The 26269-nt window shown below is 44.1% G+C and overlaps 9 protein-coding genes across 9 annotated transcripts; 4 read left to right on the top strand and 5 right to left on the bottom strand.

Annotated features, from left to right (window-relative positions):
* Nucleotides 1-344: 344 nt before the first annotated feature.
* ATNIH1004_006695 (oxidase ustYa family protein) lies at nt 345-1365 on the top strand (the record flags this gene model as incomplete). The annotated part of the gene is made up of 2 exons (XM_033571322.1): nt 345-630; nt 683-1365. The coding sequence occupies 2 exons, from the start codon at nt 345-347 to the stop codon at nt 1363-1365; spliced, it is 969 nt and encodes a 322-aa protein (XP_033424637.1).
* Nucleotides 1366-4021: 2656 nt separating this feature from the next.
* ATNIH1004_006694 (fungal specific transcription factor domain-containing protein) lies at nt 4022-5434 on the top strand (the record flags this gene model as incomplete). The annotated part of the gene is made up of 4 exons (XM_033571321.1): nt 4022-4314; nt 4377-4428; nt 4479-4759; nt 4858-5434. 4 exons carry the CDS (start codon nt 4022-4024, stop codon nt 5432-5434), a joined length of 1203 nt encoding a protein of 400 aa, XP_033424636.1.
* A 420-nt stretch (nt 5435-5854) lies between these two features.
* Nucleotides 5855-6492, bottom strand: ATNIH1004_006693 (uncharacterized protein; the record flags this gene model as incomplete). Its single annotated transcript, XM_033571320.1, has 2 exons — nt 5855-6276; nt 6336-6492. The coding sequence occupies 2 exons, from the start codon at nt 6490-6492 to the stop codon at nt 5855-5857; spliced, it is 579 nt and encodes a 192-aa protein (XP_033424635.1).
* Nucleotides 6493-7559: 1067 nt separating this feature from the next.
* On the bottom strand, nt 7560-8237 carry ATNIH1004_006692 (uncharacterized protein; the record flags this gene model as incomplete). The annotated part of the gene is made up of 3 exons (XM_033571319.1): nt 7560-7711; nt 7771-7929; nt 8006-8237. 3 exons carry the CDS (start codon nt 8235-8237, stop codon nt 7560-7562), a joined length of 543 nt encoding a protein of 180 aa, XP_033424634.1.
* A 1563-nt stretch (nt 8238-9800) lies between these two features.
* On the bottom strand, nt 9801-10900 carry ATNIH1004_006691 (oxidase ustYa family protein; the record flags this gene model as incomplete). The annotated part of the gene is made up of 4 exons (XM_033571318.1): nt 9801-10039; nt 10099-10177; nt 10234-10358; nt 10450-10900. The coding sequence occupies 4 exons, from the start codon at nt 10898-10900 to the stop codon at nt 9801-9803; spliced, it is 894 nt and encodes a 297-aa protein (XP_033424633.1).
* Nucleotides 10901-11773: 873 nt separating this feature from the next.
* Nucleotides 11774-12539, top strand: ATNIH1004_006690 (oxidase ustYa family protein; the record flags this gene model as incomplete). Its single annotated transcript, XM_033571317.1, has 4 exons — nt 11774-11906; nt 11984-12105; nt 12168-12246; nt 12328-12539. The coding sequence occupies 4 exons, from the start codon at nt 11774-11776 to the stop codon at nt 12537-12539; spliced, it is 546 nt and encodes a 181-aa protein (XP_033424632.1).
* A 6125-nt stretch (nt 12540-18664) lies between these two features.
* On the top strand, nt 18665-20150 carry ATNIH1004_006689 (arrestin C-terminal domain-containing protein; the record flags this gene model as incomplete). Its single annotated transcript, XM_033571316.1, has 6 exons — nt 18665-18679; nt 19019-19444; nt 19501-19636; nt 19745-19837; nt 19892-20019; nt 20079-20150. The coding sequence occupies 6 exons, from the start codon at nt 18665-18667 to the stop codon at nt 20148-20150; spliced, it is 870 nt and encodes a 289-aa protein (XP_033424631.1).
* A 2763-nt stretch (nt 20151-22913) lies between these two features.
* On the bottom strand, nt 22914-23758 carry ATNIH1004_006688 (uncharacterized protein; the record flags this gene model as incomplete). The annotated part of the gene is made up of 4 exons (XM_033571315.1): nt 22914-23187; nt 23239-23386; nt 23471-23588; nt 23654-23758. The coding sequence occupies 4 exons, from the start codon at nt 23756-23758 to the stop codon at nt 22914-22916; spliced, it is 645 nt and encodes a 214-aa protein (XP_033424630.1).
* Nucleotides 23759-23913: 155 nt separating this feature from the next.
* ATNIH1004_006687 (uncharacterized protein) lies at nt 23914-26047 on the bottom strand (the record flags this gene model as incomplete). Its single annotated transcript, XM_033571314.1, has 5 exons — nt 23914-24849; nt 24907-25122; nt 25189-25310; nt 25376-25724; nt 25868-26047. The coding sequence occupies 5 exons, from the start codon at nt 26045-26047 to the stop codon at nt 23914-23916; spliced, it is 1803 nt and encodes a 600-aa protein (XP_033424629.1).
* Between the last annotated feature and the right edge of the window lie 222 nt (nt 26048-26269).

Raw genomic sequence — 26269 nt, 5'->3', positions numbered from 1 at the left:
TATTGTGCGCCTTTTTTCTATTTTCTATTTTCTTTTCTCTTTTCATTTCTTTCTTTCTTTCTTTCTTTTTTTTGGCACACGGGCTTTGTTTTTTTGATTTTACGGGATTCCCCTCTTCGCTGCGTACATCAGGGATAGACGCTAGCCGGGGGTGCACAGCTTATTGTCGGTAATCATCCTGCAGGCCTACTGACCTTCCAGTGGTCGGGACTTATAGAGGCTTTCATGCCGGTCGATTTTCACTAAAGCTTTAAAGCTCTGGAGAACCCAGTACTAAAAGTTAGAAATCACTCTATGCGGGTTGTTCCCCTCTCGTACCACTTTACTGCCGGCCCTGTTACGAAATGCTTGGATTATTTAAATCTCTGTTCTCTAAGAATAGCACTCTACGATATGACCGTCTGGGTAGCGAAGACGATGAGAGCTCGCCTAGCTCAAGGAGCCTTCCTGAATGGCAAAAGAAAACACCGACTATTTCCAGTAAGCTGGGATGGACGGATCGAAGTTCTTCCGTATCACTATTCTGGGTGAATATGTTTCTTCTTGGGGTGTCGGGTTTGCTTTTTGCGGGCTCTTTAAAGCAGAAGCCGAACAGCAATGACTCCGTACAAAACCTGATTTCCATTCCCTGTAAGTGATCCATGAGGGATAGAAAGCCCATACCTGATGATGTCTCCCGCAGCACCTGTTCTGGACGATGTAGGAATCTCTTTCTCTGTAAAACGCATGAATGCAACGCTCTTTCCACGCGACCCACCCAGCATCTTTCGCCGGGAACCAAGTGCAGAAGTCGACGATGCCTGGATGAGAATCATTGATACCAGGCCCATTCCTCTTTCACGCGCAGATGTCCTCGCAATAGGGAAAGACCCAGCGCAGTCAGTTCGGCTTTCCTCAGACTTCGGTTTGGGACCAGAGGTATATGCTGGCCGGATTGACGTGTTTCACCAGTTGCATTGTTTAGATGCACTACGACGCGAGGCATACTTTGATCATTATTACGGGCAAAAGTATCCTGGTGGCTTCAATGACACAGACCAGCATCATCGCTATCACCTCTCACACTGCATCTACATGTTATTGCAAAATATCCTCTGCAATGCTAACACCGACATCTACACGCATTTCTGGACGGATGCAGTAGAGCACCCTTGGCCAGACTTTAACATTCCCCACAAATGTCGAGATTTTAGTGCCATCTTGGACTGGCAGAATAAGCACGCTGTGAATGAGGAAATGTTTGTGGGAATGAAGAGACCTGACGATCAAAGACCCCACAGGATGAGCAGTCACTTCAAGAAGACCGAAAACCCAGTCCTCTATGGTGATCTTGACGACAATGCTTACGATGGCGAAAATGCATAATGCGGCTTGATCGTCTTACATCATGATCCTATTGTGCCGTTCAGCCGTCCTACATTTTTTGCTGTTGGAAGGGATTTGTAATTAATATCATGGACTTTACACGTAAAGCTGAATTGCTTGCCATGTGAAAGACACCTAGTTGGTAACTTTGGTAACTCTTTTATCTGAGTCTAAGGATCTGCTTCCCACAAAAATCGACTTTGCACTTACCGCTTGTCTTTGGCCAGCTGTTTCATTGCTGACTAGTAGAGACGAAATAATAATGAGTGATGAGTATTAGTCGTGTTGACAGTTTGCCATGCTCATGTGTAGATGCCTTACGTTGTACTCTGTTCTCTACAAGTATGATCCAAGGAAACTTCACTAGCTTTTGGGGGATCTTCTCAGCTAACCTGCATCACAACAACCAAGACAGTCAGCTCTTTGCCAGCTTGTACTGGCTGCTGTGCCTGTTCAGAAAGTAACGACAAACTCATGCTATCCTAGCCCACTCAGCTCTAACCATGTGTTCCACTGGTCAAAATTACCGCAACAATAAAGTTAGGCCAACAACCTAGCTGCATATGGTTCAGCCGTTGGCGAGCCCCGACCCAGCCGCACTCTGTGCTCAGTAAACTAGGCAATTCCATAGAGTGTGGTAATGGAGTTCGTACCTTAGCCAGCAAGGTCTTGTTCATTTGTCATACCTTGTGACTTGTCGGATAGGGTTTGTGTGACTATTCATTCCTGCGTGTGCACAAATCATTTGTATGGGAAAGTCAGACCGAAGCCAGTACCATTCGCCATCCGCCACCCCAAGCCGGGCTAAGTCGCAAAATAAGGCCCCGCTCCATAACTGTGCAGAGAAAGACTGCATTACTATTACCCGACTCTTGCACCCTTCCGAGCTGGGTTTTCCCTTCACATGTATGGCTTCTGTGCTATCGAAGATGACCAATACGCAATTATATATCACTTAAGCCTCGACACAATCCGATCGCCCCACAAGTCGGGCATGAAGTGGTGGTGTACTCTTTTGATCTGAGTGACGACGGGTCCGAAGGCAACCAACCCTACATGAGGGATCGGCAGGTCGCCCACGGAGGACCCTATTGAAGGATCCGGTTTGACAATCTGCCCTGCACCTTGCAGACTGCACTCGTATTGACAGCCACCATCCCTGCAATGCTTCCGTGTACAACCCGACCCTATGGAATTTGTCTGCGAAGGTATGATTTTTCTTGTGGTATTGCTTAGCATAGTGTAGAAAGCTTATACAGCCTCTGCTCACACACCTGATTGGCCTCTGTTTGGTACTGCCTCTTGGCGGCTTCATTATTAATGCCATGGCATGCTAGACAAGATATAACCTCGGTCCATTTACTACTTCATTGTCACCATAGAGTCTGCCATTATCTAGTCGGTAATGCAACATTGAAAGGCTCAAGCTGTGGATGGTCTTTATGACGCAGCTCCACAAAGTCTCAGTCAGTGAAAGTGGAAATCAAATACGTACTAAATTCACGTGGGTCTTTTCTGCTGTAAAACTATTGCGCACACATCTGCCGCAGTCACAACAGGTGCATGCTCCTTCGGGGAATGGAAAAAGAAAGATACTCTAAAGCACTGCCCTGCTACATACAATGACGTGTCATATAATGCACATTGATCTTCCTTTTTCTGTCACTGGGGATTAGAGCTGAGATGGCACTAAAGATTCCAAAGGACTTCCCAATTTGTAAAACTTTTTATTAGTAATGTCGGTTATCATTGCCATCTCAAATCCTCGATTTCGGCCTTGCACTGAGTATCTGTCAAGACGACGGGCAAGCAAGGATCTTTAGCGTCCTAAATTTGTTGGCACGAGTCTAAGATTTACTGCCAGAGGGTGTTTATTTATATGTGAACGTTTTGATTGCATGGTAGTTCGCCGAACAAATTAAGGCAAGGCTATTATTCTTCTCGCAAGCTAGCAGGACCATGTCCCAGATATCTAAGTTACAAAAGAGTGCCATGAGAGCATCGCAGGCTTGCGTCTGGGTAAGTTAACAATTTGAAAAAAAAAAAAAAGGAAAAAGAAAAAGAAAGAAACAAAGAAAATAAAAAGAGATGATGATTGAGGACATAAAACGAGCTGAAACATATACAGTGTCGAAGCCAGCATTTAAAATGTGGTGGTGAAGCCCCAGTTTGTACTCGCTGCCTACAAGACGGTAAACACTGCTTTTATACCGTATCACGTAGAAATACTCGACGAAAAGACACCTGTACTACTCTCAACGTTTTATGTGAGAGTAAATGTCTTCCATCCCCACTTTTGCCAGTCCATCCTTCATTACAGGATATTCACCGCCAGTTAAACGACTCGAGAGGTGCCTCTATTGATCTAACTCTTGAGTCAGCGGTCCCCAGTGACTCTACCTATGAGGCAGCCGGACAAGCAGCGAACCGAAATTTACTTGATGCTTATTATAAGTATGAGTCAATATACTTTGATTGATAATTCTTCTAACTATGCTGGTGTTCTTGTAGCTATTTTCATGCTGCTCAACCTTTCCTGATACCTTGCGACCACTTTCAAACATGTCTAGAGAGGGAAGCCACGCGTCTCACGTATATATTACCTGTTGTTCACTATATAGGTTCCCTCTATACGAAGGACAGCCAATCTGCGTTAATGCGCGAGAAAGCGGTGCACCAGTTTGAATCGCCAGACTTACCAGTCAATGGCTACACGATTCTTGCCTTACTTTTACTTTCCATTACCACTTATGCGCAAGACGATTCCACAAGAGCTCGTACTCTTCTAGACCAAGCCATTTATATGGCAGTTGAGGTCGGGATGAACTCTAGGATATTTGCTAACAGGGAAAAGGACCCCGTCTGGGCGGAAAGCTGGAGACGCACATACTGGGGCTTATATACTACGAACTTGATAATATCAGGCTTTGGGTTGGAGCCCAACTTAGCGTCAGTAACTGATCGATATATATACCCACATGTGAATGCCGAATTGGCTGATTAGTTAATAGAATTGATTGTATTGAAGGAGATGTTGACCTTCCATCCGATGGAACTGAAAAGGTCCGTTACAACTCATCTTTCAGGAATAATCTTTTAACTGACGATCCCAGTTTGTGCGACCTCGTTCGTTCGAAGAATATGAGATACGTGACTTTGAAGACAAGGTTCCCGTCTTCTCCTCTTTCGCATACTTTATCGACTTGGTAAAAATTGCTGCATCGTTCTCTAGTGTCCCTTATCTGGACGGGAAAGACCGCGAGGCTGCCGTAGAGAATGCGGATACTAAGCTGATCGCTTGGAAATCACATTTACCCCGAGAGAAACAGTCGATAGTTAAAGCGAATGGCGAGATTGATTATATATTATTCCATTCCTACGTTCTGTGGCAAAGGTAAACTACTGGTCATTGACTCAAACCCCGCTCGTACCAATTTGTATTCAACCTTACAGAAGCGGACTGGAAAAATTGTCTTCTAATTAATTACATAGTCTCATCATAGGCATCCACGGCCCGCTATCACGTTTACATCGCATTCGTGTCGGTTGTAATGATCAAAATCTTACTCCCGCAGATAGACATGAGGATCCCCATAAGGAGATCCCAAAAGGATGGCTGCACACCAAAAGAGCATTTGAAGCAATCGCAGATACTACAAAACTTTGTGCACTGCCTATCCCGATTATCAAGCAGTCGCCGCTAGTGACCAACTGCATTGTCTCTTCGACGGAGGCCAGCATTTTGGAGTGTTCGCCTTGGCTCCCCTGTTCACAAAAATCTCAGGCTCGTGATAAGATCCGTCTGGCATTAGCCGCCCTTAATGATTTGGGGAAAATATGGGATTTGAGTGCTAAAATGAGCTCCAACCTGAAGAAAATGGCGCGCAATATTTCTGCAGCATCCAGTTCACCGCCGGATATCCTTGCAGATGAGCTAGTTTTGCGAAGCCAAAATTTAGTAAATACTTTGGAAAAACCAATTAACTTCGGCGCTTTGGAGACCATTTGGCTTGGCGATATACAACCAAATATACCACTTGCTGCGGAGCCCGATATCTCCTTTAGCTAAGGGTAATCAATATTAAGTTTTTTCATATCATCCAGCCCATACGTCCACTACTTTCAAGTTATCCTCAATTAAAAGAGAAAAGGAGGAAATAAGCCAACCTTACATTTTTATATCGATTAACTAAACTTAGCCCACGATACACCTAATCCTGCGTTTTAGGATAACTAAAATGAACTGCCCATTCTCGACGGACGTACTCTGCAAAGGATATCCGATATTTAGTGGACATTTGCCTCTCTAAAAGGGCTTGCACCAAAGGTGATTTACTAAGGTCAGATTGTGAATGCAACCCCAGATTCAGTGAGAAATTAATTAGGAAATAAATTAAATTCAGAAACCTCTTTATTAAAGTAGTCACCAATCACCCCATAACCCAGGTGCCCATGCTCCACGAGGCTAAATGAGAAGCTATCTGAGAGTTCACTCCTTTCCCTCGGCGATTATACCTCCTTGCTGTTCATTCTCAGCATTATCTTGGTCACGCTTAGCATAGGACCAGGGATGGCCCGCGTCGTAGAGAAAATTAGAGACATCCTCTGGCTTATCCTGGGCACGCTTAGAATAGGACCAGGGATGGCCCGCGTCATAGAGGAAGTTAGAGACATCCTCTGGCTTATCCTGGGCACGCTTAGAATAGGACCAAGGATGGCCCGCGTCATAGAGAAAGTCAGAGACATCCTCTGGCTTATCCTGGGCACGCTTAGAATAGGACCAAGGATGGCCCGCATCATAGAGAAAGTCAGAGACATCCTCTGGCTTATCCTGAGCACGCTTAGAATAGGACCAAGGATGGCCCGCGTCGTAGAGAAAGTCAGAGACATCCTCGGCATCACGCTTGTTGGCTATTTTATGAAACTGTTGTCAATGACCTACTCGAGCTGATGGATTTCGTTCTTCTTACCCAATCTGGTATCCTCTTTCCAGGCTATATTGTTCATTTCCGTGAGCTCACTGAAACAATTCCAGCCATTTTCTAGGCAAAGCTTTCCCTTACCAGCTGGAGCGGCTATGGCGCCTTGCAAAAAGGCCGCGATGATTGCAGCGAAGCCAAACTTCATTGTTGATTGCTATCTAAGATTGGTTTTCTTGGAAAAACGATTCAACGGTCAATGTGGAGAAATGCTTCCTTTGCAGATAGGACGAGTTGTTTTTGTTTCTGACATCGTGAAGGCAAGGCTGGAGGACGGATAAATGGCCACATTTATATCTCTGAGTGAGGGTAAGGTGACCTTGCTGACTGTAAGGTCACATTAGTCATAATGCCATGGCTTCACCGGAATGCGTTGTGTGGGGTCATTTCATTGCATTGCATTAAATAGCCGATACCAGAGTGCGTAGCCTTGTCTCTAGCTACCGGATATGCTTGAGTCAAGGGCGGGACATGCATAGGCTATGCATCATCTCTAGGAGATGATCTCTAGCGTAGATCATCATAGAACCGATGCACCTTCCGAATATAGTTCTGGGACATGAGACTCTACGTCGCGTTGCAGTCTCCTCGGTAAAGACTATATACGCCATACCGATTACGAGACATGAATATGCAATACTACGTAGGCAGGGTTATTCAGAACGCCAATAGTGAAGAATAACTTCTGTTTCCAAATTGGGAAGGTAAATCTATGCAAAATCTTTCCATGAGGCCATGGGAAGTAACGAAATGGATTAGGAAGAGACTAGAGCAGTTCTGTATTAAGATTTCCTATGAAGACGTTCATTTCCTCGCGAAGTAAAAAAAGATATTATGCCTAAATCATTTTTCAAGCCATGTTCCAGTAGTCTTCTTTTCAATTCCATCTTTCTCCGGGTCTGAACAATATCTCTCAACGTCCATGAAACCAGAACGCAACTTATGGGTCTGTGGCCACCCAATCTGTTTAATACGCATGCCATTATCACACATCAGGGCGTAACGAATAATATCAAAGCAATGATCTAAGCGAATTTCGAGGAGATCAGCTGTTGCTTCTATAGAGAGAGTTGACGCTGCTTACTATCGTGTGTGTCTGTTGTGATTCTGGCACGAGCTTCTTCATCAGTAGTTTGATTGTGCCACCTTCTCCACAAAACGTGCTAATAAAAAAAAAAAAATTTTAATTCTGCTTAGCTGCTTATTCAAGTAATATCAATCGGAAAATAGAATCACAGCACTTACTAGGCAGTGTAGGCGATGGACAATGGACAAGACTCTGGCATCTCCGGCAGACTGGCTTTCCACCTGCGCTGTTGTAACGCGAATCAGGTTTGCGTCCTGACGGGGTATATCATGTAACTTGTCTACCGATGAATCTCATGGTGTTAGCTGTATGATAGCTTGAAGTATCTTGATCCCTTACGTTGCTCGACGGTTGCCCAAGCTGCCACAGCACCGGGGCTTGTCTCTTCAGTGTCTGAAACATTGAAGAAATCGCCCATCTCCAAGAAAGTCCCTTCAAATTTGGCTGTCCACAGTACATCGGGGCTTCCTGCTATTCCCTCATGGAATGCTGTGAAATCTAGTATGTTAGATATACTGTTTTTTTCGCGGTCATGGATTCATACCGATCAATGAAAGAAGGTGGGTTTACTCACTGGGTCGGAACATCGGCCAAGTCATTAAAAGTCCCGTATAAATGAGTATAAGGATGAGATGAGGGACCCATGTTATAATCCTTCGTAACTTATGTGAACGCTGCTGTCTCCGTGCCAGATCCTCGCCCTCGGATTCATCGAGCATAGGGGTCTTTTCCCTCGGTTCCCCAGACGACACGGTGCGCTGACAGTTGCGTGCCTTGAAATTGAAGTAAGAACTTCTAAAGAGCATTGTGCGTTCGAAAGAATTTGCGGCGCCGACAAGTAGACAAGGGACAAGAGAGGCGGCACCTATGCTTGAGGGGAATTTTTCCCCCTTCAAAATAAGAAAAGAAAGAAAGAAAAACTAAGAAAAAGGCGTATCTAGGCTCACTGCAAAACTACAGCATCAAGTGCCCGAAGCTCGGAGCACTTCCATAAGTAATCTATGTATAAACAGGAGAAGCGAAGAGTGAATACATAGATACTGTATGCAATCCGATGGAATCGCCTATGCAATCGCCTATGCGAGAACACTAATTTGCATGACGCTTTGCCGGTCCCACATCCGACACTCATACACTTTCAGCTGTCGTTGATCACCTCTCTATAGTAGCTTTAGTACGGTAAGAGAGTAGTATGAGCTCGAAAACCCCCTCAGTTATGTCGTTAGACCATTGATTGCTAGTTCGATGAATCCATAGGAAGAATAAGCATATGGAGTCCATCAAATGAGCAAATAATAACTATCGACAGAGCCTTTTGCGTCACTGTCGTTTCTCGTATCTTAGATGTAATAATCACCTTGTGTTCCGGACCTCCATTTCCGGACGCGACTGGATCATGGGACTTTTAAGACCACATATTTACATTCTTGTGACCTGTATAAATTCTTTTATTGGCTACAACAACAGCCCCCTTCCAAGTTGCATCTCTTCTTTTGTGAACGACGTCCAAAGAAATGTGACCTAGCAGATATATATCTTACAAGAGACAAGAAAGCAAAGAGTAGTTATAGTGAAAAGATCTCTCAGCGCAAAACGGTATAGAATGAGGAGGAACGTATTATCTCAAATCTCTGTTGGGTTACAACGTGCACTTACTTGGACTTGATGCCGCCCAATCATACCCACGCATATGCGCGCAGCACATACGAATTCTCGCGGAAAATGAGGATAATGCAAAATTACCTGAAGACCTGTGGCTGACCAGCATTATTGTTATACTTTAGGACAAGTCTCATCATCTACCACGATTATGCGAAGCTACAAACCCCCCACTAGTTGTCTTTCGTTAAACATAGTCATGCGTAACAGATATCAAGCCCAAGGCCATGTGTTCTTAATCATAAAAGTGGGTTCCCTAATTCTATGCACGTGGAGTTAAACTGATATTTTCACGGGAGAGTGAACGTCAGATAATGCTTCCTATCTCGTCACTGGCTCATGTTAATCTTGCCATTAACATGTCCGACAGCTAATGTTATTCTATGAAATTACAAAACACCTAGAAGTCATAGGGTGGGAGAAAACAAGATGAAAATGCACCCTTTCGGAGTGTTGCTGCTCGACAGCAGTTATGAGCTTCGGCAAGACTCATTCAATGATTAGCTGTCAAGTTATTCCATTGACAGCCTCTTGATTTCAAATAATGGGGATATGAAAATAATTTTTTGTTAGTAGTGTAATAGCCCCTTGAAAACAGTAGCCTGCAATATAATTACGTTGATATCAATCGAAGATGCAAGTAATGAGTGTAGGAGAACTGACAGCCCTAACGGCACAATAAGCCCTCTATTTCCCACTTGTCATAATGCCTAACGGGATCCACCATGTCCATGATGAATGTCGTGGGTTGGAGGAAGTGCAGCATTTCCTGGCGCCATCGGGGTATCGTGTAATTTTGCCCAGGCATGAATTTTGTCGAAATTCCTACATTCCTTTATTCCATCTCCTTCGGCAATGTAGGTCTGCGTGGTTTCATTCCATCCAACTGGTCCAATGTTAACATCGCCAAGGCACATAAAGGACTGCCTGAGGTAGTCAAAACAATGTTCTGAGTAGATATATCAGTTCACCAGGCATGTTTTCTCATCCTGCATATGTGGTCCTTACCAGTGTGTCGCTGTATAGTGGATGGCGATTCAAACGAAGGCCCCTTTTGTTCTCTATAGAATGCCTGTCGGATACGGTTCTATCGTGAAAATCATCAATCCGGTGTTGATGTGTTCCAGTCCATGTCGGACTCACCAAGCAGTGAATTTGATGGAAAACTTCCAAAACACCTACGTAGGACCCAGGAAGGCCATTGAACTCTCGAGCTGTTGGGACCCCCAGGAGACGAGCCTGCTGCTCATTTAGACGGATTAATCCAACTAGCGATATAATTGCAAATCAGCCACTAAGGAAATTTCTCTTTCTCGTGGGTGGAAGTAGTATACGCAAAGAAATGAAGATAGTCCTTACCATCTTCAAGTGAACCCCAGGCAACGTCTGTCTTTGCATTGGAAGGACCCAGGAACTCAGTTCTTCTATCATCTGTAATTCCTGTGTAAAACTCTCGCATTTCCCTCTCCACGGGTATATCTGCAGGGCCCAAAATTTCTACTTCCGACAGAGTGTTCCGGACGGTATCCAACTCGAGAATTGAGCTGGGCCAAGGTGCTTGCCAAGTAGACGAGGAGCTCCTCCAAACCACTAGAGTAATAATGTTCGTAGCAGTAAGCATCAAGGTCAGGAAATAAGGAAGATGGCGTTTTATCCAGTGTTTATTTCGCTTCTCTCGCCTTAAATTCCCTGAAATGAGTCCGTGTGTACTGCTTTCATCGTCCTCAAGATTGACTTGTTGACTCTGACTGTTTTCACCCTCATGGTAATCTTGGTCGATGGTGTTGTTCTTATCGGAGTTTGCTAACATTATATCCTTGGAACTGCCGGTTCGATAGCTGGACCTGAAGACTCCTGGCTTCCTTTCTCTAATGCTTTTGTCTAACAGACCCTTTAATCAATGTAGCTTCTTTCTTCTTTCATTTTTTTTTTTTTTTTATTTATTATTTCCAGTGACTCTTGGAAGAAGATAAACCACCCCTGCAGCTATCGCTGTCTGATTATGTATTAACTTCAATAGTATTGGAAGTTTGAGAGTTGCATTGTCATGTGTGCTTTTCCAACTTGTGAGTTATTCTTGCATCGGCGATGCACGATCCCTGCATCGCCTATGCATGCCCGGTTGACGCAAGCATTACATGATTTGCCGATATTGTATTGGGAAACCCCGCTCTTTTGAATCCAGCTGGTCTATCTATTTTACATCATTTACAATCGTATTATACTATATAGAATTAAGTTAACTCTTCCTATGAAATTGCTGGAGATGGGCCATAACCAACAGCTGGTGACACAGCTATGTACCCTCCTGATTCTGGTGCCCTAAAGTCTTCGACATAATGTTCACTAAAAATTCATTTGACTATTATAAGTCTTTGCCCAATAATAAAGGCAAGTACCCAAGTAAAATAGCTGATGAAATCGACAGGGTACCCACTAACAGTCATTAGAGGAAACTACATATAGTTGCTCGAGCGCAAATAGTTCATTCTCATATAAAGATGAGGAAATTCCAGCGCAAAGTCCTAGAGTCCCGACTCCTTCATTTTCCCACCACAGTTCCAGATTATCATTTAGCCTCTTAGTGACAAACACTTTCACTACTGTCTTTCTTTTTTGGATCCTATATCTTTACCGTGAATGTCTTCAGCAAGGATGTAGATATCAACTCCCTCAAGTTGAAATGAAGGGTGTTGCGGAGATACCAGTCGAGAGGGAGATTCGCCAATTTCATACTGGGGTGCATAATGAGATAACGGAGTTTTTCGGTGATGTCAACGATAAAACAAATGCGGCATGGCAAACAATCCTGGATGGTAAGATATAGTAATGCGATATTGACGCTATTTACCTAAGTCCAGCCGCTTGAAGCTAACGATGAATGTTCTGATAGCCGGTCTTATAAAGCTGACCCCAGACCAAGCAAGTCGGCTCCCTCATGAAACTGCGAGAAACCCTCATGATCCATCCACCTACGTTGGTATTTTAGAGGCGTTTCATCAGTTGCATTGCTTGGTAAGCCCTCCTTCCTATTCGGGCCCCATACTTTCGCTTGATATTAACTTTCTGCCGCATAGAATGCAATCTGGGAAGGATTCTATGACCCAGAAAAAGGATTTTCCCACCCAGTCCATGGCCACCGTGACCTCCACCCGGGTTAGTGTTGATGAATGTCAGTACTAGTGGAAAGAATTGGATGATTTTGCTAATAGATACCTCTTTTTATTTTGCGACTAGATCACTGCTTTGAATACCTTCGCCAGAATATTCTTTGCTGGTCTGATACCAATATCGGAACCATTGCCTGGAACGTGACGCTTGGACAATATAAGCCAAACTATGAGCCAGTCAAGGAGTGCTACAACTTCGATAAGATCCATGAATGGGCAAAAAGAAAGGAAAATTTCGTTCGTAATGAATACGGACAAGGGACTTCACCTATACTTTAATATACAGAGAGATGAGCTAATAACTCGTTCATTCTTGCTTAATTTTGAACTTGGTAATCCTAATTTTGAAGATGATGGCAGGGCATTTGACGAGGATCAGCATGGCCATACATAGGTACAGACAAGTCGTGGACATAAATTGTTAAAGGATATCCTAGTAAATTTATTGTATAGCCGCCCGAATTGGTAGCAAGCACACGTACCAAAGCAATAATAAACTTCCGACAAGCTTAAGTTCGCTAAGTTGGCCCAGGGACTTTATTTTGTAGTTGGAAACGAAGTCCCGGAATATAATCTAAGCTTGTCCTTGCAACTTAGGATAATAGTGAAGGGTTAAATATACATATATATCTATAATCCTTGCTCTAGTCATTTTCCTCCCAGTATCCGTTTTTATCATGGTCTGTACTTCTGCCACCAAAAGTATAAACGGCGATTAACGAAAATGGATAGGATTATGCACATAGTGGAGGATGAGGAAAGGAATTAAAGGCTTTAATACGTGAGAATCCTCATGCTAGTCTAGAACTATTGCTTGCACTTCTGACCTCCCATCAGCATTCCGCTTGTCTGTTTAATAGGACACGTACGCATTGTAAGGGGGGCAACTCGCATCTGACTCTTATACATCCCTCTTATAAGGATCGTAGGACTTGTAGGGCCTGTATCTTGGGTAGTTGGGGTAGTTGGCCGCTCCCAAGTCCACTTCGGTTTCTCTCTTTTGTTCGGCTGGGAGCGCACTGACAGAGAAAAGCAGCATAGTTAAAATAGCAAGGTTCCTGGAAAGATGCATGTTTTAATAAATCAGAGTTGAAGGTAATTAAATACAACACGGCGCAGAACTCGACAGGCTTAACAGGAATTAAAATCCAGTGTCCTACATTGTCTTATATATATATTACTAAGTTAGCCTGACCTAGTAATGTGGGAGACAATTGTATATGTTATTATGATTAATATATCTATATATCCTGAGACAATCTGAGCTCTACATGATCTATACTTTGTATAATAGCACCAAATTGCATCAGTTCAAGAATAGAACTATATTGTGAGACTACGCATTTTACCCGCTAGCAATAGCATTATAATAAGTTCAGATTTACCCTACCAACGTTATTGTGGTCTCAACTTGTCAGTATGTATTTGGGTCACTACCGTGTTAGATTCCTTGGCTTAACCCAGAAAGGTACATACTTCTCGACACATGAAGAAACCCATGACGAAATAACTTAAGGCAAACGAATACTGTAAATTGGGTCCAGTTATTATAGGCCTTAGCATTGTCCAACTAAGGAGAGAGAAGTTTGTACAGGTAATGCAATTACATGTTAAAAATCCTAAATCATAATATAACGGCATCGGGAAGCTCTCCGTACTTTAGGGCATAATATCCTGTATCATACTTCTACTGGTATAACTCTCAGTATTTTCATGGCAATCCATCACACAAAGGGACTATTATTCCATTCGGGATGGCACCGTCAATAACCGATATGGACCCAAGTGAACAACTGCTCTATGATAAAGAATCACACCAATGGATCCAGAATAAGAAAGTCTAGAACAAATACTGACCTGCACGGGGGCAGATTGTTCTGAATACTGTTGCTATCGTCATGGTTGCGGCACTTGGGATCCTAGTAGGCTATTACTAGTCTAACCTAGACCGCCGTTGCACTCAGCAGGTCTTTCGGTATTATGAGCCGAACCAACAATTCCTTGCTCCGTACAATGCTTAATTTATATGCAGCTCCCCTAGTAAAGAACATTGAAATTACCTACCATTTTCAGCAATTCAACGGCTCGTTTCTCAATCGGAACATTTTCCGAGGCAATGCCAGCCCTGAAGTTAATGCGGCATGGGATTCTCTGGTGTTAACTATCCGTTTCTTCATGGAGCAGCTAAAAATGTGTTATGGGCTAATACTAGCTTCTAGATCGTCCGCTAAAAGTTTCCACCGAGGACGCACAAATGGTAGGAATCTCCCCTGATAAATCCAAGATTAGTGGCAAATATGGGGGTGGATATCCGGCGAATCCGGCAGGCCTACATCATTGCATTGTTTGGTAAAATTGCCTCTGCTTTTACCCAAATTAGAACCTTCTCCAAAGTCTCTCTACTATAATTACGATACTACCATACACGAGGGGAGTGTGCCTTTATATAGTAACTACATTTTTTGTTATGTTTGTGAGTTGCCCCTCCCATCACATGTCTCTGTCGGTTCCCCCGACCACCACACACTGATGCCACTTAACAGCCCACTGTCTGGATATTCTCCGCCAACAGTTGATGTGTACGGTTGATATTGGGTCCTAGGCCAAGTTTGGCTTTGGCCCAAAGATCCACACCTGTTCGTTGATTTTAATACTCACCATCGATGTCGGAATTATGATCAAATTCAGCAATGGGTCGAAAATAACCAGCTCCCCAAGTTTCCAACTTCGGATTTTATACAGCGTTAACCAGCGGAGAGAGACAGGATATACCCCCAGATACCCTAAACTAAGTTTAGAATGTTGTCGAAAATAGCATGTTCCCTAAAAATCTTCTGGGTCAGCGCCCAGTAAGGAGTATATCCGTAATAGAAAGACTGCAGGACAAATATGGATTTCTCTCTGACAATTTCTTATATGACCTTGTTTTGCATTTGATTTTATTTGCTCGTTTTGAAAAAGTACAATTTTTTATTTATGTTAAGAGCTTCAAGACAGCGTATCAGTGACAATTAATAAACCATAAAAAAGCTTTCTCCCCATCAAAGAAGCTTGCACGATCGGTATAGGTAGACCGAGACGCAAAGACGGAGACTTTGCCAGACAACAATAATGTAACGGCCGAGCAACTTGATTAAATTGGTGCTATCTTAAGAATTTCAAGCGTGGGGAAAGAAAGAAGGTAGTGGGGGGCTATACGGATGTTGTGATTCTTATGCTATTATAATCTATTTCTACTTGTGTGGACAAGGTTATATATCCCTTCACGATCATATTATCGCAGGATACATTTTGTGCTATTTCCTAGATAGATATATATGTTAGACTTTATCGGTTTAGGTGGCATAAATTCCAGAGACATTTTTTTGGGGGAGCATTTTGTTAATGGAACATGTCTTGAATGTTAGGTATGCTTCCTAGGGCTTAGGGAGAGGATTTATTTAGATTGCACTGTATCCTCTGACGCAGGTTAAGATGCCCGTGGCAAAAATTTTCAAAGGTAACGATATTTAAAAATCTTGACACCCATACACCTTATATTATGCAGAGCGTTTCATGGTTTGTGCTCTCTAGGGCATGTTATACAGGGGCACGGAGGAGCAAGGGCGATATAGATATTGTTGTAATATGCCAAACAAATACAGAACATAACTTTTCTTCACTATTATAGCGCAGCATAGCGCGGCTTAAAAAAACCATAGGTAGAACAAGATACGTATAGTAGCATACGAGTGAAACATCCCAAAGTCAACTTCTATAAGGGGGTGTATGGTATTGGACGGTGACACACAGTGAAATACGGGAAGGTGCAATTGGTGGATTAGAATAATAGTCTGCATCGGGTCTGCCATATATCTGGACAAAGTATATCTGACTGGTCTTGGGTGAAACAGAACAAACAGCAAGCAAGGCTTAGGAATAGACAACTGCTGATGTTCCTCGTTAATCCATACCGTGGTTCTAATGAGCTCGACTTTCACTTGCCAATCCACCCGATTACCCAAATTGTTAGAAGAGAGATACAATATGATATGAGAGTTGCCAGAAGTATTAGACTTGTAGCAAAAATTTCTATTTCTAAGTGAAACTCGAAGAACTGAAATTACCAGGAGGGAACTTAATTCTATCAGGAAGGTATGGCTTGCTTCTATATTATGCTGAAGTTCTTCACTGACTTTAGAGAAGCGGGTGTCGTGTAGGCGGGTGCCGTCGTAAGCCCAGAGTTATTAATTAAATAGGCCAATATTCACTGGTCTCAACTAAATTTCAGTGAACTCCTTGTAATTTAGATGTGAGGCAATGTTTGAACGAAAGCTTGGGTACATGAGACTAAAGAAATTTCAATTAAAACTGGCCGCTTCTATAAATGAGGATAGTGCATTGTCAGTTTGGAAGACCCACAATGTCATGACTGCTTTTTCACTGAATGGCCAACTCTGACTTAGAAAGATCGCTCCAGACTCATTCCTGTCCTTGTAAGTAACTTCAGAGCTTTACAGGGTGAAAATTTCAAGGGCAACAAATATTTCACCGGGGACAATGCTCATATCTGTGTTAAGAATTGCTAACTATGGGACCAGGCTGACAGAAATTGCAAACTGCGAGTCGTCATATGGGAGATACGACTGATACAGCCACCGCAACCCGATTTGAGGCCCTGCAAAGCGTGGGGGCTTAAAACAAATTTAATAGAAGTCTTAACAATGTGAAGCTACTGGACAATCATACTAGGCAGAAGTATGATATCATGACTACCAAGCTTTACTGGGCGGCGTTAGCCCACCATTCCTGGGCCCAGCCAATAATATAAAATACCAAGTTCTAACTGTTAATATTTTCCACGCCTATATATACACAATATTTTAAATAGTTTATTTGTCAGGAGCTCAACCGTAGAACCTATAGGTTAGGTTATATACCGAAATGAACTGTTGAAAAAAAAGTGAAAATGAACAGTTAAGCAAATGAGATTCACGTATTATGGGTCATCGAGGGCCAATAGGGCCAATAGGCCAGAGCGGCCAAAAGGGCTCCATCCCTTTACGTTATTAAATGCTTAGCTATAGTATAATATAGAGCTGTAGAGTGAGCACTAGTCAGCATAAGTTAGTGTTAATTCATATTAGGCAGATATAGATTCTACTGGACATTTGCTGGACGGTCTTCGACTATATTTCCCAGGTCAACATCGTCTGCAAAACCCGAAACGTATTGGCCAGTTATCCAATCATTGCTTACCGGGGCCAGCACTACTTCCCGGGCCAGCACTACTTCCCGAGCGCCGGCCGATGCTAGCAGAAAATTGATCGGCGACCCGAGAAGTTTTATATCCAATACGTCTATCCGTTGACCCACCAGCCTGTGGGACCTATCTGTCAGCCTTGTAGGTCTTATGTAAGTTAATAACCTTAACTATTTGCTAGTTACCTGGGAAAATTGGATATCCCTCTTATATTGAACAAACATGGTTCAAACAGTTACTCCAATGATGCTGGAGATAAGTGAGGATGTTATAACCAAATAATTTCTACAAATCTGACAGCATTCAATGGCCTACGTAGTACATAGCAAGTATGACTAAAAAGAAAGAGAAAAAGGTGTAAAAAATTAACCAAAAAGCCACAGTATATATGAGCGCCCTGGACTACAACTACAATGGTCGCAATCAAATCAGAGCAGGAGGCACATACTTGTATTAAAGTTTAACTTCTGAATGAATGTTTGACCTTTTTTGTGTGGATGTAATATTATCCTCTGGACAATTGATTCTTTCTGTGAACATTGCGCTACCAGGGCTCACAGCCAAATACTATGTGAAACAAATCAAACCCTGTCGCATAGGCCAAGTAGCCTTACTGCACCTTATTAGCTGATTCTCTAAGGTCATTTGAATCTAGCCCCACTAGGCCTTTTTGTTAAATTAAATAACCAAAGACAGCGCTAGCCACAAGCCCAGTCTTATCTCTTCTAAGAAGTTCTCTTTATCTTCACACTACCCTTATCTAGGATCATCTCGGTTCTCCTGTAGGAAGCCCAAACGTATAAGATTTTGGTGTTGAAACAATGCTGTCTTCGTTGTTCTGCCGTGTTAACCAACCTGGCGGTCTATATATGGACATTCGGTCAGTAATCAAATGCCCCCATTAATCTGTTCTCTGATAGCAATTGACTCAATTTGGAAGACTGAGCAATGACTGTATTGTTCTCAGAGGAAACAATCTGGAAGCCAATAGTGCTTATTTACGCGGAAGTCTGGTCCTTTGCGTGTCAGAAAGCCTCTCAATCAAGCACTTAAAGCTTTATCTTATAGGGAGCGTTCACATCCGGTCTGGCCTTCTTTCAGCATATCTACTCTTTCAATAATTTCTGACGTTCCCTATGTAGTTTTCCGCTTCCACCCAGCTATGGCTCCCACGATTGTGTCATCAAAGGGAAAGAATTCCTCTCAAAGTTGTGGACATATAGAGATGCAGGAGGAAATAGAACAGAAATACTTCACCCTGGAAACTATGAGTTTCCCTTCGAAGTTTTTCTTCAGGGCTCGCTACCTGAAACGATAGAGGGTCTTAAGGGCTCGTCGATCATTTACCGCTTTAGAGCTGTGATAGGGAGGAGGTATATCAGGAACCTCATTGTTGAGAAGCCATTGCGCATTGTCCGAACTTTACAATCGGACGCACTCGCTCTGATCCAGCCATCTGTGTGACACTGTCCCTCACCCTCACCTGGAAGAGACATGGTGCTGATATTATGCCTAGTATGTGGAAGGGGTGTGGGAGAATAAGCTGGAGTACTCAATCAGTACACCCGCCGTTGCTTTGGTTCTGGGCACCACTGTTCCTGTTGAGGTTTCCCTGACTCCTTTATTGAGAAGCTTGCATATTGGGAAGGTCGATTTCGAGCTTGTCGAGCGTCAACAAATTGTCCTCAACCCTGGTGAACCCGAACCCTTAACGTTTAAGCGAACGTTCACCGAGACGGTGTTGAGGGATACGTATCTAGTCCAAGAGACTGATCTCTTAGCGACCGATGATATACAGGAACGATACCAGTTCTCACACTTATTGGACTTGCCTGGATGTTTGAATGCATGTCGACAGGATGTAGATGAGCTAGGGATCCAGATCAAACACACGCTGAATTGCCGGATCTATTTGCACAAGCCAGATGGCAACAGTGCCAGGGTGAGCTTATTAATCTGATTATAGTGTTGCATCAGTGTGTTATTAACCTATTCTAGGTTTATGTCGGTCTTCCAGTTGTCTTAATCCTCTCCCCTACAGTCGAAATTGACGACTGCTCCAACATTAAAACTCATGTTGCAGCCATGGACTCCCCTCCGCAATATGGTGAATACACGTTTGATGTACCTTATAGTGAGTAAAGCCCAGTCTAGTAGGTCCCGTTATCTTGTGCCACTATGCAACCACCTGAGCATGGACAGTTCATGTTTGCCTTGACTGCTGCTAATTTGGACGTCCTAGGCCCTGGTTCTCAAACATCATCTCTCAGTACGACTACAGAGGGAGAAGACCCGCCGGGGTCTGTAAAAATTGTGATGCATGAGGCTGCTTCAGGTATTGATGGTAGATCTTCCCCGTGGGAAGTCAACGCAACAACATTAAGTACAGTCCCGAGTTATTCAGCGGCAGTTCGAGCAGGTGCAAAGCCCTGGGATAAAGCCCTACCAGACTACAATATGGCGGTTGCTCGTAACTCCACTCCACTGCAGCTACCACGGCCTCCACAACAAGTTCATGTAAGTGATTCAAATCTCAGAGTCTCTGAGGAATATGCACAATATTAGTCGCCAGTCAGGTTCATACAGCTGCTGTGCCAGTAACAACGATCAACATCAACATCAGTTCAGCATACGGTCGGCTGCTCTGAAGTGGGATTGCTGATTCCGTAGTTGACATGTACCGATAATAGCCAATGTATCTTAAAGCAGTGTCATATTCCATCTCGTTCTAGAGTCGAGATAAAGTTTTAGCACAGATTCTTCTTTACGTCCTTCGAAACAGTTACTTGCGACCGCTAAAGGATTGAAATATACACCGTATACATCCTGATGCTATAGTACGACTAAAACGTTTTTCTCAAAAATACCGATAGGGTTAGTAAAATATCAAAATATGAGCAAGCTGGGCATCTGGTAACGACAAAATGACCAGAATTATTCCCTAATACTTACAGCTTGTCACAAATGGAATCTAACATATATTTAAATTTTTTTACAGAAAAAATTTCTCGTCATTTGAGATACAGCACATAAATATGAGAGTGTAAACCCCTCTCGACAATTTAGCTGTATATAGTAATCTTGACATCTATCCAGCGCTCTTAGATTTATCACTTCACAGTTCCTTGGGTACTGTTAGTTTTTCATTGCAAGTGATATTTTGTTACAGTACTGAACTGCTCTTTTCCACGGTGAAGGCTAAAATAGGCACTATAATAACATATATTTCTACAAGTAACTAACCTGCTTGCTTAGCGGTGGCATATGCTTGGTAGAGTTATATTTCAGTCGAGAATATTTTCAGTCTTCTACAATACACACAGATTCGAGAAGCTCCATTGATGATTTACAGTTTGTCCTCGATGTCTGGTTCTAAAATCCACAGGATGGTTAGCGGACTTCTGTTATCCGACAACACCGCCGACTGAATAGAGTTTGCCTATGGAATAGAGTTTGCCGTTCGGCGACTGAACCTAATTTTGTTTTGTTTTACAGAAACGGATGCCAAACTTCCCATGGATCCATAAAGTACCTTGGGCGTTAAAAAAACCTAGTTCCCCTGACAGTGTCTATAGTTGGCTAACCATAAGAAGGCTGTCTTAACACTCCACTTGCCTAGCTTTTGTCACGCCTTGTAAATTGGCATAGACTACAGCAAGGCAGATTAAAAATGTTGACAAGTCTCTCTATAGGTGACCCTTATCAAACTGAATCAATTAACGGACAAAGAGGGGCAAGAGTAATGCCGCAGTGGACTTTAACAAACTGTTTTGTCTGCAAAGAAAGCTAGACCCATTGAAGCCATCCATGCGACCTACTACGATGGCTGACGCCGACTACTGGAGTTATGTCCTGACATTTGTCTCCATTCTTAGTTGCACGATTGCGACAATTGTATTTGTAATTGAATTGGATATTATATCAGGGGTCTGCCAGAGGGAACACGCAGACGAGTGACATTGGTAGGCCCGACTATAGGGATATACAGGCAGATCTATCGGCCATCCTGACAGTTGCCCAGTATTTTGGCTTGGACAAAAGTTCTGGATATTTTCACAAGTATTTATCAAGTTATCTATCCTCGGGCTTATACGAAAGCTCTTTATCGTGATCTGCAGGTTGCAAATAGCTGTCGCCACTCTCCACTGCTTCACTGTCGTCTGGGGGGTAGTAGCCCTTGTCGGAGATATCTTCTTGTGTTGGCCCCCGCAGCAATTCTGGAACAAATGTATGGACGGCCAGTGCATGCAAAATCAAACATGTTATTTTATAGTCCTCGGGTCATTGTCTCTCCTTGAAGACATATTAACCCTCCTGGCTCCTCTTGTGGAAGTCTGGCAGACGCACATGGCACCGCGCCAGAAGGTTCAACTTATGCTTCTATTTTCGCTTGGTTTCCTGTAAGAACTTTCTTGTCCTATTACTCGAAGACCTGTAGCTAACTGGTTGCCTCTGCGCTAACGAGGGTCTGTATTTTCAGTCTCCGTGTTGTTGAACTGAAAAACTATAATCCTGAGAACATGACCGGTAAATATCATTCCAGTTTACAAGTAATTTTTAATCCTTATTCTTAGCATGTCATACATACAGCTAGTGGAGCCCTTGAAACAATCTGGGCGTTCCTAGAGCTTCAATATGCTGTTACCTGTGCCTGTCTGCTTCTTTTAACGCCTAACGCCCATCTATCGTCACTGTGGCCGCTTCTGGAAATCGAAATGTTGTTCCCCACGTAAGAAAAAGCGCACTGGACACTCAGATTATAGCCGTACATACACAGCATGGCCCTATGACATTGGATATTCAACTGGTCGGTGCTCAGAGGTACGTGTGAGGCCTGTTATGCCCCCAAGGCATAATGGAGCGCGCAAGAGGCATCTTCCGCGGCGCGGGAAATTATGGTACAAACTTGTATTCACTAGGTTGTTGAGGACCGGGTGGATATAATTTACTCTAAAGAGGCTTCTTCAGAGTCTGTATGATAGCTTCAATACTTCCATTGTGCAATGTACTCGTAGAGGTTGAGTAACTACGATTATGATAAAGATAATCTGGGATAGTGTAGTGCACTCTGTTGTTGGGCAAAGGACAGGTATCTGAACAAGTTCTTGCTTAGAAGATCTCATTCTATAAAGTACACATGCTATTAATTCTATGTGCGCGGAAACCATGGCCACCTCCCCTCTCTCCCCTCTCGCGTCGCAGTCTGCTCCTATATTCTATCTGTTAAGGAACCGTAAGTTACAACTAAATCGCACGTACAGAAGCAAACAATCGACAAGGCCAAATATAAAAGTGTGAAAGAAACAGCTGAGACGAGGAAAGGGAAGTAGATTTAAGAACACCCATGGACGTGGTTGAATTAGTAGCGAGACTAGTCCGACAAGGCCAGAAACAGGTTTGTTTGTCTGCCCCTACAACCATACTTTAAATAACCAGATATACAACATTTTTACGATCTGCTGCTGGATGCAATATATCAGCAACTCTGCAGCAAGGAATCCGACAAATGAGCCCGCAGGACGTGCAAAGTGCAGAGCCCCCTGCAAGGCAGGCACGAAAGGGATGACGAAACCGACTATGGCGGCTAGGATAGTGCTGATAACAAAAGCAGCAGAGGCGCGACTTTGTACAATCGGAAATTTTGACGTACGGAACACGTGGACATTCAATATCTGTGTTAGGAGCCTTCATGGCCAGATCAGCTTCTTGTTTGCCGAACAGGATCGCAATACATACCCCTGCACAAACCAGTGTGCGCGAAATCGGTATATAGCCTCGGTATCCTGCGTACTACGGATATAGTAATAGAACCAGCCAAGGGCAAATGTGCACATGTCGATAGTACAGCTAGGGGGACCCAGAATCATCGTAAAACGAACCAAGTCTGTGAATATTATTCTCCCCTTCAGTTAGCACCTGAGGTTTACACAGCTATCAGTCACAAGCTCGGTAGAGTAGGGGAACGAACCCGGTGTGTTCCACTTTCGAGGCTGCTGAAGGCATTCCGGATCCATATTATCCCATGGAATAGTAACCTGGCTGATGTCATACATAACGTTTTGTACGAGGACTTGCAAAGCTGTCATCTAGATGACCGTAAGCCTGCATCTCAACAAAAAACTAGCATATATATGTCGATAAGGCCACGAACCGGCGAGAATGGCAACCACGCGCTAGCAATCATAAAACTGAGAACATTGCTTAGGTTAGACGACACAGCGAGCTGGATCTCTGGTAAGAAAAGCGCGACGTCCATCGTGTGCATGATCTCGCTGGGTACGGGCCAGTACCTTAATGTACTTGATGCTATTTGCAAATATCAATCGACCGGTAGTTATGCAGTCAACGATTACGTCCAGCTGCTTCTCTGCCAAAATCACTTCCTTCTGTCAGCAGATCTGTGGAGAATATTTACGTGGCTATATACTCGCCGTCAGAGCAATCCTTCGCCGCATTAGAACTAGAGCTAATCGATATGGCAACATCGGCGTTTTGCAGCGCTGAACAGTCATTAACTCCGTCGCCAAGCATCCCAACACAATGGCCTTTCTTCCGTAGGCGGCCCGTGATCCTAGCTTTCTGTACAGGTGTTAGTTTTGCGAATATTACGCAGCTTTCAAGCACTTGATCCAGCTGTACGTCGTCGAGTCCCTCAAGGTCTGCACCGATAATACCGCGCCTTTGGCCATCATCAACACTGCGAACGATGTCCAACTTTTGACACAGCCTGCCAGCCACTTCAAGGCTATCCCCTGTCAGTACCCGGATATCCACTCCGAGACTCTGTAGACTCCAGATTGAGGCCGCTGCATCCTCTCTTGGTGAATCCCGAAAGGCTAGGTAGCCCTCGAGCGTCATGTTTGCTTCCAGGTTTTCAATCGGGCTTGTCTCTGTAACCTGGGATGATGAGAGCGGCCTGGTCGCAACCACGAGCACTCGGAGGCCTTCATCGAGGAGGTTTGATATACATCCGTCTATGATTGCTCGAGTCTCGTCGTTCAGGTTTACCGTGTGAGAACCCACGCGGACGCGACTACAAAGCGGGATCATCTCCTCGTACGCGCCTTTGCACAATAAAACTATCTCATCGGTCCAGGAGTGCATTACGCAACTGGACCGACGTCTTTCGAAGGTAAATGGAATATCGAGGATTTTCTGATGATGAGGTACGGCGATACGATCCCCGGACGGGTCACGATAACTAAGAATGGCCGTGTCAATATCGTCCCTTGTGCCGAGCTGGTGACTTGCTGTTACATAGGCGAGCCTTATAACTTGCAGGTCTTCCTTGCCAGCCGGATCCAGGCTCAACTCGAGTGATAGATTTCCCTGAGTGAGTGTTCCCGTCTATTAGAAATTTAATTAGTACCATGCCATGCGCTCGGTCCAGACGGCGACGTGTACCTTGTCACTGCACAATACCGTCATTGCTCCTAAGTTAGCAATGCTATCCGGGCGTCGAACAAGGACATTCTTTTGGCGGAGCGAGAGCATCCCACGGACTAAGTTCGCGTTCACAATCGCTGGAAGGAGCTCAGGGACCAGGCCAATAGCCGCGTTAACACTGAACGACGCTGCGTGCCTCCAATTCTTTGTAAAGATACCCGAAACGATGAGGACCTGAGACACTCATGAGCAAGTTTATTGATGGTAAGCCATCTACAAGATGGTGCTGGGGCCGCTTACAAGTGGATACAGTACGAGCATAAAGGCAAAGAGCATGTATGCGGTGTTTCGGACGCCCCGCTGAAATGAATTCAAGGGCCGGCTACTCTTGAGTTTCGCAGCGATAGAAGCGAGCAAGGTTCCTGCCAGACACAGCATGGTTAGGTTAATTAGAACACAGTGCAGCACGTTTTAGCTTTCCACTAACTGTCTCCTGTTGCCAAAGCCACGGCTACCCCGCTCCCTGAAATCACGCTCGTTCCCGCAAAGACGGTATTAGACGCCCCTAGAATGCTATCCGAATGGCCGGGGAGCGCGAGATCGGGGAACTTCTTTACGGGCGCGCACTCCCCTGATAAGATCGACTGGGTGACTTGCAGACAGGCAGCTTCGAGAATGATGCAGTCAGCCGGTATTGTGTCTCCTGCGGAAAGAAGGACAACGTCTCCGGGGGCCAAATGCGGCTTTGGCACGTCGATCTCCGCAACAATTCGCGCAACGGGCTCGGATGCCTTGATCAATTGTCGACGCACCCTTGCTGACTCTGGCATGTGCTCCTGTAGCTTAACTACGGCTTGGGTGCATGCATATTCTTGCCAGAACCTCACTATTGATGAAATGACTATAATCACGATCATCAGGACAAACGTTGCCTAGCTTCTGATTAGTATTCGGCACTCGGCACTTACGGTGGACTTACCCAGTTCCGTGTTGGGACCACAATGCTGGCGACAGCAATAGCTGCAAGAAGAACGTTGAATGGACTGGGCAATATCTTCAGTATGAGCCGCCAAGACGACAGTGGTTTCCGGGCCGTGAGCTCGTTGGTACCCATGATCCGCACCCTCGCCTCTGCTTCACTATGGTTGAGACCGCTCATCTGTGTACCGAGGAAAAGGAAGATGCCGTCAGAAGACATGCTCGCAAATTTCCATAGATTTTTTTCGCAAGCCTTATATCCGTGTAGTCGAGGTGTCGCCCAGCCAAGGCCAACACTGAGCTCTACTGGAAAACATAAGTTCCTGGACGAGATTTTATGGATCAAAAGACTTTCTTGCCTTCGTTGAATTGTTGAATTCTCCCCGAAACATCAGGTTGTGCT

This window comes from Aspergillus tanneri (genome assembly GCF_003426965.1).
Source record: "Aspergillus tanneri strain NIH1004 chromosome Unknown AapTan_7_pilon_pilon_pilon, whole genome shotgun sequence".
NCBI lineage: Eukaryota > Fungi > Ascomycota > Eurotiomycetes > Eurotiales > Aspergillaceae > Aspergillus > Aspergillus tanneri.
This window is presented reverse-complemented; position numbering and strand designations above follow the sequence as displayed.